Source organism: Patagioenas fasciata, chromosome 25, assembly GCF_037038585.1.
Source record: "Patagioenas fasciata isolate bPatFas1 chromosome 25, bPatFas1.hap1, whole genome shotgun sequence".
NCBI lineage: Eukaryota > Metazoa > Chordata > Aves > Columbiformes > Columbidae > Patagioenas > Patagioenas fasciata.
Window position 1 is genome coordinate 4,695,980 of NC_092544.1, and position 17,598 is coordinate 4,713,577.

The 17,598-nt window shown below is 49.3% G+C and overlaps 1 protein-coding gene across 2 annotated transcripts in view; it reads left to right on the forward strand.

Annotated features, from left to right (window-relative positions):
- MAN1C1 (mannosidase alpha class 1C member 1) overlaps positions 1-17,598 on the forward strand; it is a 63,288-nt gene that overhangs the window by 43,340 nt on the left and 2,350 nt on the right. For both annotated transcript variants that reach the window (XM_065857184.2, XM_071799200.1), the window contains 8 exons: positions 547-662; positions 2,727-2,807; positions 4,761-4,855; positions 8,900-9,023; positions 10,940-11,033; positions 14,964-15,079; positions 15,263-15,482; positions 16,843-17,015. In XM_065857184.2, coding sequence (XP_065713256.1) covers positions 547-662; positions 2,727-2,807; positions 4,761-4,855; positions 8,900-9,023; positions 10,940-11,033; positions 14,964-15,079; positions 15,263-15,482; positions 16,843-17,015 — 1,019 coding nt within the window. The remainder of the gene's footprint in view (positions 1-546; positions 663-2,726; positions 2,808-4,760; positions 4,856-8,899; positions 9,024-10,939; positions 11,034-14,963; positions 15,080-15,262; positions 15,483-16,842; positions 17,016-17,598) is intronic.

A 17,598-nucleotide genomic window follows, 5' to 3' on the forward strand; every position in this document is an offset into this window, starting at 1 on the left:
TTGTGTACGTGTTGGTGGTGGGAAACTCTGGGTCATGGCGTGGTGCAAAAGTGCTTAGTGCCCCAGACAGCAAACACAAAACCAGGACAGAACGGTCAAAGTCCTGCCTTGGATGCTCTTGCACAACAAAACTACAATTCTCTTCCCTCATTGAGAAGAGGGTTATGCTTGTAACTGAGTTAGAAAGAGGCTGAATTTGGGTTTACAGGTGAACAAAGGTTGGGGATGGAGTTGCCTAACCGCTTTGGCCCAGACAAGAACTGGAACACAAGGCCAGGACTTGTAGTCACGGCTGATGGCTTAAAGTGCGGACCCTGAGCTGCTCCTTGGGGGTGGCTTTTCAGAAGTGTCAGGTGTTTGAAAAATGGGCCTCTCCAAAGCAATCACCCTGGGTAGCACAGCTCACCGCTCCTGTTAGAGCTCCGCTGGATCCCGTCCACACATCCCCAGTGGTGGCACTGGAAGCCGTTTCCAACCCCAGCTCCTGCAGATCCATTTAGAGCTAAATTCTGCGTGTTCTCATGGCGCTGTTTGTTTGCAATGCAGGAGGCCTTCGAGGAGCTACGGTGGTGGACGCCCTAGATACTCTGTACATCATGGAACTCGAGGAGGAATTCCAAGAAGCAAAGAAGTGGGTGGAGAAGAGCTTTGACTTGAATGTGGTGAGTCAGTTACTGGGAATGTCTGTCTGTGTCACAGAAACGCTGCGTGTTTGGCCAGTTCTCATCACAGTCCTCTCTAAGAATCGTTTGGGGAGGGGAACTATGAAGTTTGCGGGGGAAGAAACCACTCAGCTCAGTGGTTTTCTTTTTTAAGGCCAAACTACTGTGCTGATTTACCCCGAATTCAGTCTGTGCGCGGCCCAGCGTTCCAGCCGGGCTGAAAATGAGATTCAGTGCTTAATGCTTGTTGTGTTTTGGTCTGGGTTATGAAAACATCTATAATTATTAGATAGTCCAAGGAAGTTCTGTTCATCAAAGACCAAGTTCTGTTTCACCAGTTAAATGTCTGCGTGCAATGAGACAACTTTTCTTTCTCCATGCTGTAGGTTCAGATTGAAAACACTGATCTTTTTGTTGGTTTGTCGCTGCTGGGACTTGGGCAGCGGCAGCACATTGAGCCTGGCTTTGGAAGGACGGGCCTTACATCTAAAAATGGCCAGAGACACTCGCTCTCCGCGGCCCTCGGAGCTTTCCTGGCCACCTTTTAGTGCTGCTGTCAGCCTTGCGGGGGCTCTGGTCCCACGCGCCCCGTGGTGCTGGCAGATGAAGGATGCAGTCCCTTATCTCACTTTGTGGCCGGGGCCTCTTGCCACAGCTCTGACTGTCGATCTCCAAGCCAGCTCTTGTGTTTCTCGTCGGAGAGCTGATGGGATCACACCAGTGACACACAGAGAATGTCAAACCCACAGTGCAGGGCAAACTTTTCTATGTTTTTAATGCCAGCCTAGTTGTCTGTTGTGAGAAATGGTTCTCCCCGGGGGAACAATGCGTGCAGCTGCCTTTATAGGAAAGCATCATTTGGGAGGGCACGACTGGCATTCATATATTCATGAAAGGAAGTCCACATCTGATAAATTTGGTGAGTGCTCTCAGTACGTTACTGAATCGATAAACAAGGGACAAAATCAACTGGGAGATAATTTATCTGGATTTCATAAAAGCTTTTAATCTTGGCCTGCAGAATAGATTGATCTGCAAAGACAAGAATGAATGGTATGGATTGATCGGTGGAGTCAGAAAGCACAGCAGAGGACAAGGAGGAGGGAAATTAATTAGAAATTGGCTATGTACAAGGAACTCTGATAGCCCAGAGAAGCGAGGCGGCGACTCCAGGGCCCACCAGCTCTGTTTGGAGCGGGTGTCACACAATTTCAGTCCTCGTCGCTCCGCTTTGTAACCCACAGGTATTTGGAAAGGTGCAGAGGGTCAGGTGCCCCTTTGCTTTGCCCTCCTCACTGCGAACGCTGCCTTGGAGGACGATCTTGCTGGTTTTTGGCCTCATGCGTTTGCGTGAACCATTTACCACGCAGATTCAACGGCCAAGCAGCGTGTATTTTTAAAGGCGCGTTTTGAACGCAGTCGTTCTGACATTTGCTGATGGTCAGCTGAGCAGGTAGAGCCAAACTCGTTCCAGGCGAGCGGGTTGTGGAGCGGTTCGGTGACCCGTGTCCGTCTGTGCCATCGCGCTGTTTGTCTTTCCATAAACCTACCCTTGACATCACCCCACAGACAGGTCCCCCCTGAGCCTGCAGACCAGGGTGAGTCCTCCAATGACAGAAAATACCTACTGAATGCAATAAGTGTGTTACATCTGTCTAACGCAGCGCCCTCTTCACAGAAGAAAATGGAGAAAGTCATTTTCCATGTGGTTGTACAGTTGTCTCTTTAAATAAAACATTTCAAGGGGCAAATTTTCCCCTAAACTAACGCAGAGCTTTTGCAAGGCATAACTCAAGGCAGGGTTGGATGGATGGACAATACATCTGCCCTGACTGATTTCCATATTGTCAGCTGGTGATAAATGGGCAGTTTGGTGTTTTTCTTCCCTTCAGGCTCCACCTGTCACTGTAGAGCAAACAAAGTGCTATGAGATCTTTGCCGAAAAGCCGCGTTGCGCTGTGGGTGAGGACGGGGAGGCTCAAGGATCTGCCTGCAATCTGTTCCCCGTAGCTGCCGTTTGTGCGGACAGACTTTGCAATCAAGTGTATCCTTATGTATTTTCAGAACGGAGAAGCATCCTTGTTTGAGGTGAACATCCGCTATATTGGAGGACTGTTGGCCGCCTACTACTTAACCGGAGAAGAGGTTTGTTTCGGCAGCTCCGCGTGTCTCACAGTCACCGATAATGAACTGAAAGGGTTCTCCAGCAGCTTTTCTCTGAGCATCAGATAATCCCTCCATAACAACAGGCTAAGCCTATCGTTTTTATGAATATCGAAATGCCACTAATGTTCTTTTAATTAAGTCGCGCATAATTACCTTGCACATACCGAGCACAGCTCATTTGCAAAGATCTTTTCTCCTGTGGGCAATTCTAGCAAGACGTGTTTTCGGTCGGACACATTGCTCCCCGGTGAAATGCCATTTGCAGTGATCTTTGTCTTTGTACTCGTTCCTGTGTATTCTAAACATGAGCAGTATTCATCCAACATCATTCCAGACCCTGTCTCGGACTAAGTAGGGCACCTGGTTAGTGGAAAGTGCTTAAAACTCGACCTGGCCGGTGCCTGGAGCGGTAGTTTGGTCCTGGTTGAAGCAGGAGGCTCTTGCTTCCGCTTCTCTTCTTTCTCTCCAGCCCAGCACAGCCCAGGCCTTAATGCCATAATCTGTTTGATAATGTGACTGGACTGGAATTTTACAGCTGGCTGTAGAGATGAAGAGATTATTCCCCTGCCCTAGGAGTCTTAGGCGAGCGGAAAATCTGATTTAAGGGGGAGTTTTGTGAGCGGAGGACCTGGCAGCCCGGCTCTGGAGTGGAAGCTCAGCCCGTGGCTGGGTGCTGTGCGCCGCAATGGGACGGGAAGGCTCAGCATAGCGGCACCGTTAATCGTGGAGTCACAGGAGCAGCTCTGTCACTTCAGTTGCATTTTAAATGAGTTCCAGGAATGACTTCTCTCTGTGATTTCCCTTCAGGGAAAACTCTCAAAGACTCAATACCCCGACTCAGGGCCTGGCTCTGTCACAACTTCAACGCGCTTCAGATCGACAGAGCAAAAAGAAGCCACGTTAAACCATAAACCTCCAGCAGTGACCTCTTGAAGTGCAGTCAGCAGCGATGCTCAGCAGCCAGGGCAGTGCCTGTCACATACCCAGTCAGTGTCACCAGCCTGAAAGGCAAAAATCAAGTCCCTGTCTCTTGCTTTCCTTTCTGAACCAAACCCCTGGCTCCTTGTGAGTGGATCAAAGGTCTGCAAAGCCCACAGGAGAGCTCAGATTTCCTCCGTGCTGTATTTTTAGAGCAATAAATTCCTGCTTTCTGAGAACTACTGTGAGCACTTGGGCTGGTATAGAGAGGCTAGAGGTAAAAGGCTTGCGCTTTATCTCCTAAGTCACTTACAAGCTTCCCTTGATCAGGACTAATCTCTGGAGCAAAGATTAGTGTTTGTATCAGTTTGTCCCAAAATAATTGTGTATGGTGGCTTTGTGCTGCGAGCCACCGCAAGCTATCGTTTGATTTGAAAGCCCAAAACTGAGGCTTTACAGAGGGAAGAGGAGCAGCTCAGCCATGAAACCACGAACCCTTCCTAGAAAAGAGCTGCAAGTCAAAGATTGTTGGAAATCATGGGTTTTTTGCAACAGATGACACAAACTAGGCAGACCCATGTTGTATATCCAGCAGTGCTTCATCCTAGAAAGATTCCTTTTGGTTTTAATTCAGTCGTTTCACCTCCCTACATCCTCTTCCACCCTGGGAAAAGGGTTTGTCCCCAAAGAGTGACCTGTGGATGAGTTCAGATGGCAGAAATGGGGTGTGCTCAGCTCTGGCTGCTCTCCCCCAGGCAGAGGGATTTGCAGGGGACCGGGGCTGGTTTGATACATTCAGATAGATCCCAAAGCTCAGCGTGACTTTTGGTCCAGATCTGCCGTGCAGTGGAACGGGGGCCGCAGCTCACCCGAAATGGCAGATTCTTACAGCGCAGCGCTTTTCGTTTTCTATAACGGTGTGTTGGATTCGAGAAGCGGATCTGAAAGAATCCACTGTGACTAGTATTCACAGGCAGCCCATTAAGTATTTATCCTCTCTTCTTCTTTTAACAGGTGTTCAAGAGTAAAGCTCTGGAACTTGGAGAGAAACTTTTGCCAGCTTTCAACACCCCCACCGGCATCCCACGTGGCGTCATAAATCTGGGCAGGCAAGACACCCGTCCTTACAAGCATGTCATTTTATTACTGTTTGTAAAAGACCAGCACTCGAGCAGGAACAGCAGCAGTTCCTCAGAGGTGCCCCCTCTAGTGCAGATTCTTCGAGGTCATTTATTTTGCCAGCTCAAAACCCAAGAGGTGCCTTGGCAGAGATCGCAGGTGACTCAAGTTAAACCCAGCTGTGTTTTATTAATTTCTGGCCTAGCCGCAGTTTCTTCCTCTACCTTTTGGCAGGGCTCCCTGCTGCAATCCTCTCATTTTCTTTGAAAGGTTATTTGTAGTCTGCACGTAGCGTGCGGCGCTCTCTGTATTTTTGCAGCGCGCCCAACTAGATGTATGTGAATTTATCCAGGTTCCACGTTTGGAAAAAGTGAGAAATGGAACCGGATGGGACTGGCTGATGGTTTTGCTGCTAGAAGGGAATATACAGATCCTCTAGTTTTCTCGCTGCAGGCAGCGCTCAGGCACGGGTGTATCCTTCAGATAGAGCCGTGACATTTCGGGTCAGGTAGGTGCTGTTCTCAGGTTGGAGCCGGGTTAAGTAACTGGTTGCAGATCTCTGAGCAAACAGAGCTGGAGGCTCCCAGTCTCTGATTCTCGCTACTACACCGTGTTCCCTGCCAATAATGGCTCCTTGGCTCATTTTAATGCCTACAAACAAATCCCCCAGGGTGAAAGCTGCGTGGCGGCTGAAACAGAGATAGCAGGAAATGTGGGTTAACAAAAGCCTTTCATCCTCACCTCTTGCAAAACTCAGAGCAGCAGCCGTGAAAATCATTATTCATCTCTCAGCCCCAGTCTCCCGTTTGGCTCGCGGCTCTGCCAAGTGCGGGGCTTGCGAATGTTTGGCTCACGCGGGTCCGTTGCTCAAATATCACTGTCACCCTTCAGTTGTCTCACCTGCGCGTGATCCCGGTGACGATTTGAGCCACCACCACGACTTTAATTGTCTCTTTTTGCAGAAGAGATGCTCCGTTTCCTTTGTGGCTGAGGAAGGCTCGGCACAGCCTAACCTTTCACAGAAATGCCAACCCCTCCCCTGCCCTTTGTGAGACAATTGAAACAGACTGTGTCTGCCCAGACGTTCCCAAAATGTTTTGCCGATGACCTTGACTAAGAGCAAAGAAAACCAAAATAACACCAAGCCCACAATTCAGAACCTGTATTACTGGCTCCGGCTCTGACTTCAGGGCCGTGAAGCTGCTGTGAGGGCTCAGAATATCAATTGATTTAGGAGCAAGGATGAAGTGAGCTGAACCTGAAGTCTGACTACCGCAGGAACATGATGAACGGCTGAAGGCTGTGAACCCAAAGGGGAAGGGAGTTATTGAGTGTGGAAGTGGAGGCAGAGTGAGGCAATGCTGTGAGAGCACGCTGACCCAAATGTCGGGGCCAAAGCAAAGCAAAGTTTTGCAAGAAGGAATTCTCTCTCCAATTCTACTTTTGCAAGGGTGTGCTAATTCCAGAGGGGCCTCATCTCTTGAAAGGAGAGTCTTGCAGCGTGTGTAGGCTTTTGCTGGTGGAAGCTTGGGAGAGTGGGTTAAGAATGCCATTCAGATATTTGAAACAAACGCTGGCTTTGAGTCAGTTCTCTATATCCATTTTTGAGGCCACCGATACAAACGCACCCACCCCCCAGCTCTTCCCACAGCCAACGCTTTATCTCTTCCTGTCGCCTCACACCACCTTTTCCTGTGTCCCTTTCCGCTGCTGTGTGTCCCTGTCCCCTTCTGTTTCCACACAGGCACCGTATCACATCTCGCCCAGGCTTGTTTTCCATCCTGCTGCTCCAGCTGCCATGTCTGCCAGCTCCTGGAGTGCATGGTCTTCTTGGGCTTCTGCTCTCTGCCCTCTGCCTGCGTGTTGCGTTGTGATTTCTCTCCCAACACCTCCTGTTCCAGGTCCCTGCCCCCTGCCCTCCTTCACATCTCCCCTAAACCCTCTGCATCTCCATGATCATCCTCATCATCCCCGCCTGGTCTCTTGACTTCATGTTGTTTTGCTGCTTTGGATCTGTGTGAGGGAAGGAGAGGATAAAGCCATTTTCAGCCCTCAACGATGTTTAATAGAAGTCACACTTTATCTGGGGGCATAAAGAGAGCTGAGGGCATTTTCTTTTGTCTTGAAGACCAAGGTTTTTTAAACAGTAGTTTCCTCTGAGATGTTATAAATCAGGGAAGCTGTGGAGACCCCGTTTCCCCAGTCCAGAATGCTGAGAAAGTGTTTTCCTGCAGGGGGTCATTTCAGGCTGCTCTTTAACCCGGGGACGCATTGCAGATGCACTCGTTTCCTCCACACCACCTCTCTTGGAGTGTTCCTGTGGTTTGTGACCAGGGTTCCCCCGCAGGCTGTGCCGAGCTACATATTTGGGGTGGATATTCCCAGGAAGGGTCGTGTTGGCCACTGTGACCCCACAAAGCCCCTGTCACAACAAACACGGCCCCGTTTGGTCGCTCCCAAGCGCTCCTCATTTGAACGAGCTCAGGAGGCTGTTCGTGTTTGTGAGATCATATTTGTTACAAGGTCCCTTCAGTGCAGTAAGTAAAGAAAAAGTAATTGACTCTTTATAGGTATGAGAACACCGTGGGATTGTTTAACGCTGTGAGAGCACTGGCCGGCTGCTGCCGGGTTCTGCAGATACATCTGATGCGATATTAACACCAACATCAACCCGCCTGCCTGCACCGGGGATTGCAGCCACACACCCTCCATGTTACTGGGGTACCTGTTTCAGCTGCAAACTGTTTTCAAATGAGCAGCCGGTGCTGCAGCCTCCTGACAGTTCGCAGGGAAGGCCGACGTTTGGCAGTGACTGAGCAATTTGAAACAGCACCAACGTTTTGCTTATCTAATGGCGTTTTTATTTTGTCAGGAGGCGAAGCAAACAGCTCTGGACCTGAAATGGTTTTCAGTATATCACATGGAGGGGAAACTTCAACCCCCTCAGAAAGATCATTAGTTTTTAGCCTCCTGTAAACAACAAAACCCATTTTCTTGTACCAGCCAAGCTTGCAGGCGCCATCTAGTGCCACCCCCATCACTGGAAACCTGTTACCTCATCTGTATCAACCCCAAAACACTTGCGAAGAGGCGTAAAATCAAAGCCACGTCACTTCTGAGATGGTTCAGCCAAGTTCCCCCGGGCCAGCGCCTGCAGAGGCTGTTTTGGGACCAAGGCCTAAGGGTACAGGAGATTGTCACGCCTGATTTTGGAGGGCACGGGGCTGTAATCTGGCAGTGGGATAGAAGGAATGGGTCGAATGTAAAAGCAAATCCAAGGGTGAGGCTGTCAGTGATTGTTGCCCTCCCGTGTCCTTGCGTTTGAGGTTTAAGGGAGAAGCGATGCCCTCCTCATCCCCAGAATGAACTCCTCGCTTTGCTCCAGTGCTGATTTCTCTCTTGGTGTGGATTTCACAGGGTGAGAGGAGACAAACAGAACCTGAGAAAGGATCCCAGTCCATCAAAAGCAGAGGCAGAGGCACCTGGTACCACTGACTTCTTCCCACGCTGTTTGCCACCTCTGCGGTTCTGACACAGAACACGAGTTTAGCACCAGCGCGGTGTTTTCAGTCCAATTCGAGTGTGGGATTGTGTTGAAACAGGGTGCTTGTGGGCTGTCTGGATTCTCCGTAAAACAGCAGCCTTGTTGAACTTGTGGAACATTTGAGATGCAAGAGTTCAGTCCAGGCTACCTAGAGACACATTTTTATCCCAAAATATCTTGTGTGGGGCAGGTTGTCAGTGTTCTTGCCAAGTTGCTTTAAGCTGATCTGTTTGGGAGGGATTACTCTCCCAATAAAAGCTGCAGTTTCCCGTTATGTGTGTTTGCCCTGTCCTGCATAAAACTGTTGCTCATCCCACTGGAACTCCATGTGAGAGTGCCAAAAATCTCTATATAATGAGCTTTACATGGTCGGTGCTGGGAGAAGGTGTGCGCCACATGCACATAGCACAGGATCTGCACCGTGCTGGGGTGACCTGGCGCTTTGGCTGCATTTTCCTGGCAATGAAAGTTCCCTTTTCTCTCCTTGCAGCGGCATGAGCTGGAGTTGGGGTTGGGCATCGGCCGGCAGCAGCATCTTAGCGGAGTTTGGTACCTTGCACTTGGAATTCCTGCACCTCTCGGAGCTCTCTGGCAACCCGGTGTTTGCAGAAAAGGCAAGTACCAAGTGCTTCCCAGTGCCTGTGAAACTGTAGCAAAAACCTCCTCAGACAAGGACACGGCCAAAACGAAACCATCTGTTGGCTGCAGACTGCAAAGATAATTGTTAATTCTGATATCCTAATAGCAGTGCCTTGTACTTGCAGACCTTTTTACTCTAAACAGGCATTCAATGTTACACTCCAGCCAGCAACATTTCTGCTGAGGTTTCTCGTGTAGGAAAGGCCTGACAGTTGACATATTGGATTCCTTTTGTGTAACTTGTAACTGAAAATCTATTAATATTATACATTACCTTGAGCTTTTTTTTTTCCACAAGTGATCTTGTAGTGCATGTGAGAGCGACTTAATAAATACGCTGTTGGATACCAGCGAAGTCATTGGCTTTCGCTGCACGGCCCTGAGGAACCAGCTTTGAGGGAGACAAATAGTTCCAGTTAGAATCCAAACTGCCCCAAGAGCCCAGAGGAAATGGGGCTTGTCCAGTGGGGTGAAAACAGACAGAGGTTCTGGGATTGCCGATAAACAGCTCAAAATGGGACTTTTCCAGGATATTTCCAGTGCAGATCTGTCAGTTGTGAAACAAGAAGAGAATTTGTAGAGGAGACGGGAAGGAAGGAGCTGGGAGAGCAAAATGGAGACTGGGAGGGGGCGTTTGGGAAGCGATAAGGTGGGGTGAGCAGGAGAGAAGAGAAACCCAGGAAACTATAGGGAAGATCCTGATGGTTTGAAATAAAGGAGACAAGCTGAAGATTCCTGAGGACAGTGATAATTGCTCAGAGGAAGGTGGGAGCTGAGAAAAGACCAATAAAGGCAACAGGTATGGAAAGAAAATGCCTGGGAATGAAATAGAGGAGGTGGGGGGAGAGGCAAGCGCTGAAAACACCAGGGCAAGAAGACACAGCATTAAAAACTACACATGCATCAATATTCTGGGTTCAAACCGTGGCATTTTGAGCCAGGGTCAAGTCTCTGTCCCCAGCCTAAGATGTTTTTACCTCCTAAGATCGCAGAGGGCTAAGGGCAGAACCTTCCCCTGCTGGTGCGTGCACAGAACGTGTATCACGTTCATCCCAGCGCCCTCTGAGAGAGAAAATGTAGGATGATGTGGGCTCAAACAGCCCATCCTGTGGGAAATGACTTCAGAGGAACAGATCAACTCATTAACTTGCAGCTTGGGACTTGTGTGATTTTAGCAGGAATAAAGTCCATCTGTGTCTTTTATTCAAACATGTCATTAATATGCCACGCTACTAAACTTCAGTAAATATTATGCAGCCTGACGACTTACTTGGAAGCGCCGAGTTAAGTCCGTAGCCAGCTTTTGGCGTACAAATTGTCTAATTTTATAAAAGCTTTAGAGTGTATTAGCTGCTCTGTAGTTTATAATAGAATATTTATTCTGCATAGCATTTAACTTTGTCCCTATGGGAAAGGCCTATGGACTTAATGGGGGTGAAACCAAGGGAGGTTTTGGAGAATAGGAATGGCTGTTGTGGCTTATTAAAGGAGCTGCATGTTGTTGAAATTAAGGGCCCCAATTCATCATGCTAAGTGGTGAATTTAAGTGCTGTGTGAGTCACTCATCCCTGCCACTCCTTTCCCTTTGGATCATGGAAAAAACCACCCTCTGCTTCTCATACGTTCCCACCCAGATCCCAAATCCTCGGGATTGCTCCTGGGCCGCTGTCAATGAGCGGCTGCCACTGCTGAGCCGGGGCCTTGCGGGGTTTCAGAGTCATTTCTAACACCTCACAGAGCTGGGGAGAGATTGTGCTGAGGAGTCCAGTTGATTCTCAGCATTCCAGGCTGCCGTGCTCATTCAGCCAGGGATCAGCACTGACCTGTTACACATTCTCAGCAACAGCGCAACAGCAGCAAAGTAACATCATTCTTGTCTCATCTCTCCTAGGTGATGAACATCCGCAAAGTCCTGAACAGAGTGGAGAAGCCGCAGGGCCTTTATCCCAACTTTCTGAGCCCGGTGACAGGGAACTGGGTGCAGCGTAGGTATCGCTCTCTGTTCACATTCCTGCCTGGAGCCTTTCGGCCTTTCCATTATTCTTTAGGAAACAATAGCAACTGTCAGAGCAGCAAGCCAAGGAAATGTCTTGTCAAGCAGCCTGTTATACATGTGATTAGATAATGCAACCCCATTTGTAAGATGCAATATAGTAATTGTACACTTATTCCATCAGCCTTGTTTCCAGCTGAGTGTTTCACCTTCGAAGAGAATTAGGGCCTCTCTTGCACAGGGGAGGATGATGGTACATGGTTCATCACACAGGTATTAGAAATCAGCACATATCTTTGAGACCTCATCCTGCAGTCACCACATAGCCCGCAGACCTGCTCGGGAATTACACATAAAGGCTGCGAGCAGGAGCACGGTGAGATTCACTGCTGAGTGTGCTGCAGCAAGTAGGGAACCGCCTGGAGCAGCCTCAGATCTCCCAAGGATCCAGGGTTCCCTTCTCTTGTGTGTCTTTGTGTACCCATCACCATGTGTATTGAAGTTTTGTGCAGGAAGGGTGAGACAATTACAAGTTCTTTTCTCTTGTTGGGAACCCAGCACTGATAACATGGGCACTAAATAGATGGGTCGTGAGAGGTTCTGCTGCCCCCTCTACTCTGCCCTGATGAGACCTCATCTGGAATATTGTGTCCAGTTGTGGCCCCTCAGCTCCAGAAGGACAGGGAACTGCTGGAGAGAGTCCAGCGCAGCCACCAAGATGCTGAAGGGAGTGGAGCATCTCCCGTGTGAGGAAAGGCTGAGGGAGCTGGGGCTCTGGAGCTGGAGAAGAGGAGACTGAGGGGGGACTCATTCCTGGGGATCAATATGGAAAGGGGCAGTGTCAGGAGGATGGAGCCAGGCTCTTCTGGGTGACAACCAGTGACAGGACAAGGGGCAATGGGTGCAAACTGGAACACAGGAGGTTCCACTTAAAGATGAGAAGAAACTTGTTGGGGGTGAGGGTGGCAGAGCCTGGCCCAGGCTGCCCAGGGAGGTTGTGGAGTCTCCTTCTCTGCAGACATTCAAACCCGCCTGGACCCCTTCCTGTGGAACCTCAGCTGGGTGTTCCTGCTCCATGGGGGGATTGCACTGGATGAGCTTCCCAGGTCCCTTCAACCCCTGACGTTCTGGGATTCTGTGACTGCTCTGCCATGAAAGAGGAGCAATAACCAGGAAGGGGCTTAAAAAGAGCGATATTGGAAGCAGTGCACCCAGAGACAGATTATTTACTTTCCTACTTTACACACACAGCCCCTTCCTTACTTAGAGGAGAGACCGTACCCCTGGTTTTGTGCCCCCAAAGGGCCCTTGGTAGGGACATGAGAGGCTCCTTCTGCAGCTGTGCCCCAGATCTCTGCCCTCAACTTTCCGCTCTGTTAAGGATTTGCTTGTTATGGCCAGGGAGGGCTCCTGCATCTCGTGTTTCTCTGACAAATGACAGAAAAGTCTCATCTTGCAGAAGCTGTTTTAAACCTGTCAGTGGATTGCACTTATCTTATTCAAGCAGTTTTCTTTTGAGTCATTGCATTACCTGGTGTCCCCAGGTCTCGTTGCACTGTTTGCTCAGTTAGATCACTCCAGACCTTTCTAATTACCGTGTTAATAGCTCTGATTGTAACTGACAGGCAGGTGCATGGCTGCCCTTATCTGTGACACAGCTCTAGCTGGGAGCGATCTCCAGCCTTTAACTGCTACATCAGCACCTCCCACGGTAAGTAACTTGGCTTGAAAGGTGTCCTGGATGGTCACAGTTGTCCTGTTAAACCAGACCTGTCCTTTGGTGCCACGAGAAAAGAAAACAGCCTTCTGTGTTTGTCCCATTAATTGATCTTCAAAGTTATCCAATCTCTTTGTAAGCGGTTCAGCTTCCCCTCCACATTTGTCTCTGCAGAGCTGTTGCAATATGTTCCACTTGAAAAATTAATCTCCCATCCCCAACCGCACCCCTGAGATGCCATTTTCTTTACATTATTCCCAGCTGGCGGCCACGCTGCACATTTTACCAGACACAAGCAGTAATTCTGCCTCTTCATTGGTGCTGAGAGGAGAAGAAGTGACTGTCTGTTGCCATAACTGATCTTTAGCAAACTGAAGAGCTGTGCTCTTAATTCGGATGGTTAAAATACTCAGCTGGATACTCAGTATTCATCTCTTCTGCCACTAATTTAATTCTATTTATGTCTGCAAATTTTACTTTGTTGTACTGACCTGCTCCCGCCCCTCGTGGACATATGGAGGGGCCCATTGCTGGTTCTTGGAGCTTATTAAAGCAGCCTCTGATTACTCTGGGATAGGCTGATTTGTGCAGAAGGACTAGAGATCACCTCTCTCCTCGACTTTCATGCCATAATTGTGGTTTAAATCCATATTCCAGTGCAGGAAACAGCTGCTCAGCCTCTTCTGGTGAGGAGCCGAGGACCGAAGGCAGGAGATGTTCCCTCTGCTTGCCAGGCTCTCATTTTCTCTTGTCATTAAAGCTCTTTGCGGGAAGCTGTTTTTCTTGGAATTGCTGTGATTTTCTTGAAAGGTGCATCTTTGACCCGGCTGAGTGAGCAGATCTGAAGGGAGAGGCAGTGCTGCACCTCCGAGGGCGGTTTTTTACCTTTAGAAAATTAAAGCGCGGTCCCCCGCTGAAACGAGAGATTTGTTTATGCAGAGTGCCTAGGAGGCAAGTGCTGGCAAAGCTGATGCCATATGGAAAGCAATTATGTACCAGAGCTCCTGCTTTGGTGATTTTATGAATGACACACTTAGGATCACAGAGCTTCTCTTTAAAGACAGGCTGTGCAGACGCTGTTTGCAAATAGTCTGTCCTCTTCTTTATGTTCATTTTTCTGAATTCATGCGTCTAATCTCATTGTTTTGCTATGGATTATTCCATGGATCATCGGACACGCTGTAGCACGGATATTTACTCTCTGGGTCAGGAAAATGCGTGGCCGTTGATCTCTTCTGTTGGTAGGATTTAGCATTTAGAATAAGCCTCAGGATTTTATGTATGTACAGTGAAAGGGAAAACAACAATCCGAACAGCTCACTCCAAACCCCCGATATATCTGCTTACATTGAAAATGAGGACGCGTGCAGACACCGAGGTGGACACTTAATTAACAGGGATGGTTCAGTCCGTGGTAGGTAATTTGTCTTGCTCTTTTAAAACAGGGAGTACTTGGTTTCTTTAATGCTGCTTTTCCCCCCGTGGTAGAGTTAAAAGCTATAAATCCATCCCGCAGTTCCCTCCAGGCAGAAACCTGCAGCTGTCATGCCCATTTCACAGTGCAATTCTTCAGCATCCTCCTCTCCGGTAAGGTCAGAGCGTTGTGTACTCCGAACAGATAGCCTTGAAAAGCCCATTTCTGCAGAGGAAAATATTCAGCGCACATCCTTGTAGCTGACTTTATCATTTGAAGACGCCGACAACCCCAGCGCTCCCCAGGGCGCAGAGTCCCACCATGAGCCAGGAATACAAATGGCAGGACCAGGGTCGCTCCAGCAGCCCCTTGCTGGCGGTTCTGTGCGATCCACCGTGTTCTCCCTTCCCGAGACAGGGAGGCAGCACCCACAGGCCTCGTGTAGGTAAAGATCTGTCGATACCCGCTTTTGATTTGTGAGGCCGGGATTTGTGATGATTGCTTCATAAACAGGAAGCATCTTCAAGTTGCAGGGTAAATAACTCTTGCAAAATAAGAGCTCGGAATGGTTTTGGTAAGGGATACTAATGCTTTGGAAAATGACAGAACGTTTTGCTTCTGATTGCACTTTCCGCCTTCTTCCTTTTTGAAAAAGAAATGCTGCAAGCTCTCCCCGGGAAACTGCAGAGGGAGGAGAGAGAACAAGGGCATTAAATAGGACATTGTTGTTTGCTCTTTGTAAAGCAACTATGTCATGAACCTGGAGTTCTTTTCTGGCTTTCCCACCACAGACCATGTCTCCATTGGGGGCCTTGGGGACAGCTTTTATGAATATCTCATCAAATCCTGGCTGATGTCAGACAAGAAAGACTCTGAAGCTAAAAAGATGTACGACGATGCACTGGAGGTAAGGAGCAGGCTGCTGCTCTGTATTTTTTATGGGGAACATGTTCATCAGAATGTTCCAGGCAAAAATGTCTTAGATCTTTGGGATTCCTTGGCATTCGCTCCTGTGCACTGAAATACTTAGCAAGTGAGTTGTACTTACTGCCCACTAAGTGTCTCAAAACGCTGATTTTCGTCCCTTTAGGCGATAGAAAAGCATTTGGTCAAAAAGTCAGCTGGAGGATTGACCTACATTGCCGAATGGAGGGGCGGCATCTTGGACCACAAAATGGGCCACTTGGCTTGTTTCTCCGGGGGCATGATCGCACTGGGAGCTGAGCACGCCAGGGAAGAGAGGAAGCAACATTACGTGGATCTGGCTGCAGAAATAACGAACACTTGTCACGAGTCTTACGAACGCTCAGGTAGACCTGGGGTGGGCTAGAAGGGGGTGGTCAGTAGGTCAGAGAGGTTCTCCTGCCCCTCTGCTCTGCCCTGGGGAGACCACACCTGGAATCTTGTGTCCAGTTGTGGCCCCTCAGTTCCAGAAGGACAGGGAACTGCTGGAGAGAGTCCAGCACAGCCACCAAGATGCTGAAGAGAGTGGAGCATCTCCCATGTGAGGAAAGGCTGAGGGAGCTGGGGCTCTGGAGCTGGAGAAGAGGAGACTGAGGGGGGACTCATTAATGTTTACAGATATCTAAAGGGTGAGTGTCAGGAGGATGGAGCCAGGCTCTTCTCGGTGGCAACCAGTGACAGGACAAGGGGCAATGGGTGCAAATTGGAACACAGGAGGTTCCACTTGAATATGAGAAGAAACTTGTTTGGGGTGAGGGTGTCAGAGCCTGGCCCAGGGAGGTTGTGGAGTCTCCTTCTCTGCAGACATTCAAACCCGCCTGGACACCTTCCTGTGGAACCTCAGCTGGGTGTTCCTGCTCCATGGGGGGATTGCACTGGATGAGCTTTCCAGGGCCCTTCAACCCCTGACATTCTGTGAAACCTGTGGGCTGCCTAGAACATGTTAGTACGGGGTAGCCCACAGCCTCGAGAGAGTCAGCTTTTGCATGGCAGAGGTTTGTGGCGGGTATTTTGTGCTTCAGCAGCATCTGCATCCCTGTGCATGAGAACCCTTCCCCATCATCCTGAGGTCTCCTTTCCAAAGAGGCTGCTGGTGGAGCAGAAGGAAAGGCAGGAGACACAATTGCAGGTCCCAGGTACCGCTTCTTGCAGCCTCCCTGCTGCAGTGTTGGCAAAATGGCTCAGTCGGGTGGACTGATAATTGTGGAACAAGCCCCCTGCCTGGGAGCCATGTATCGGGATCTCTGCAATGGCACAGTTGGCTGGATTGTCCTTTGAATTTCCCTTTGAGGCTTTAGGACAGGATCTGCCTCTCTGTTCTTTCTCAGCTGGGTTCTGAGTTTGTCTTCAGTGACAAACTGCTCGCAGCGCAATTCCTAGGAGCAAATACCAGCACAAGTGCCAGGACGTGAGGGAGATTTGTAACCTGCCCTCTCCGCACTCAAATCTGCTCCAAGTCTGTGTTTTATCAGTTGTATCCACCCTCAGAAACGCTTTATCCCCACCTAGATAGTACCCAGAGGTACCACACCGTGGGCACAGCTCCGTGGAGCTGCCCTGATCGTGACACCAGCTGCGAGGTTGATCTGATCCCGATCTGCTCATCTGACCTCATGCAATCCTTAGTTAAATATCAGCAGCCTGAGCAGCAGAAAAATACATGGGTCGTCTCTTAACTTACTTTCTTCTCCACCTGATTTTGTCTAGATACCAAACTTGGCCCCGAAGCCTTTCGGTTTGATGCTGGAACTGAAGCCATGGCAACCAGACTCAGCGAGCGCTACTACATCCTACGCCCAGAAGTGGTAGAAAGCTACATGTACATGTGGCGGCTGACACACGATCCCAAGTACAGGCAGTGGGGCTGGGAGGTTGTGAAGGTATGGCTGGAACACTCCCAGTTACAACTCTCACAGGCTATCGGATTCTTAGAAAAATCTTTCCTTCAGTCAATAAAAAAGGCAGAAATTATTTAAATTGTGCTAGACGCTAAGACACGTGAGCAAGGAGGCAGGAATACACAAAATAGCTCAATTCAGTGTGGTGTCTGTGTTGATCGTTGTGGATGTTTTCTTGTCCCTTTTGGGCTACACTAAAATCAATCGGTCAATCAAAAGAGGGGAGGCTTGCGGAGGTGAGTGTTGCAGACACTGAAACTGCTGCTCACAAACAGCCCTCTGCAAAAAGGAGGCAGCCTTTATTTGAAACATCTAGACAGCCCAGAACCACCAGTTTGTAGTTGGCCAGGGTAAATCAGCCAACCTGCCTTTGCCCTTTGTCTTCTTGCCACAAACACCTCCCAGCCACAAACCCTCAGCTCTTCTCAGCTCATGCAGTCGCCCGTTGGCTGCTGCCCTCCCAGTATCAAACCCGTCATTTGTCTCCTGCCCGGGAAAAGAGGCTCTGCAAGCAGCTAGAGGTGCCGCTTGAGATCTGGTTTTGCTGTGTGTGCAACGTCAAGGT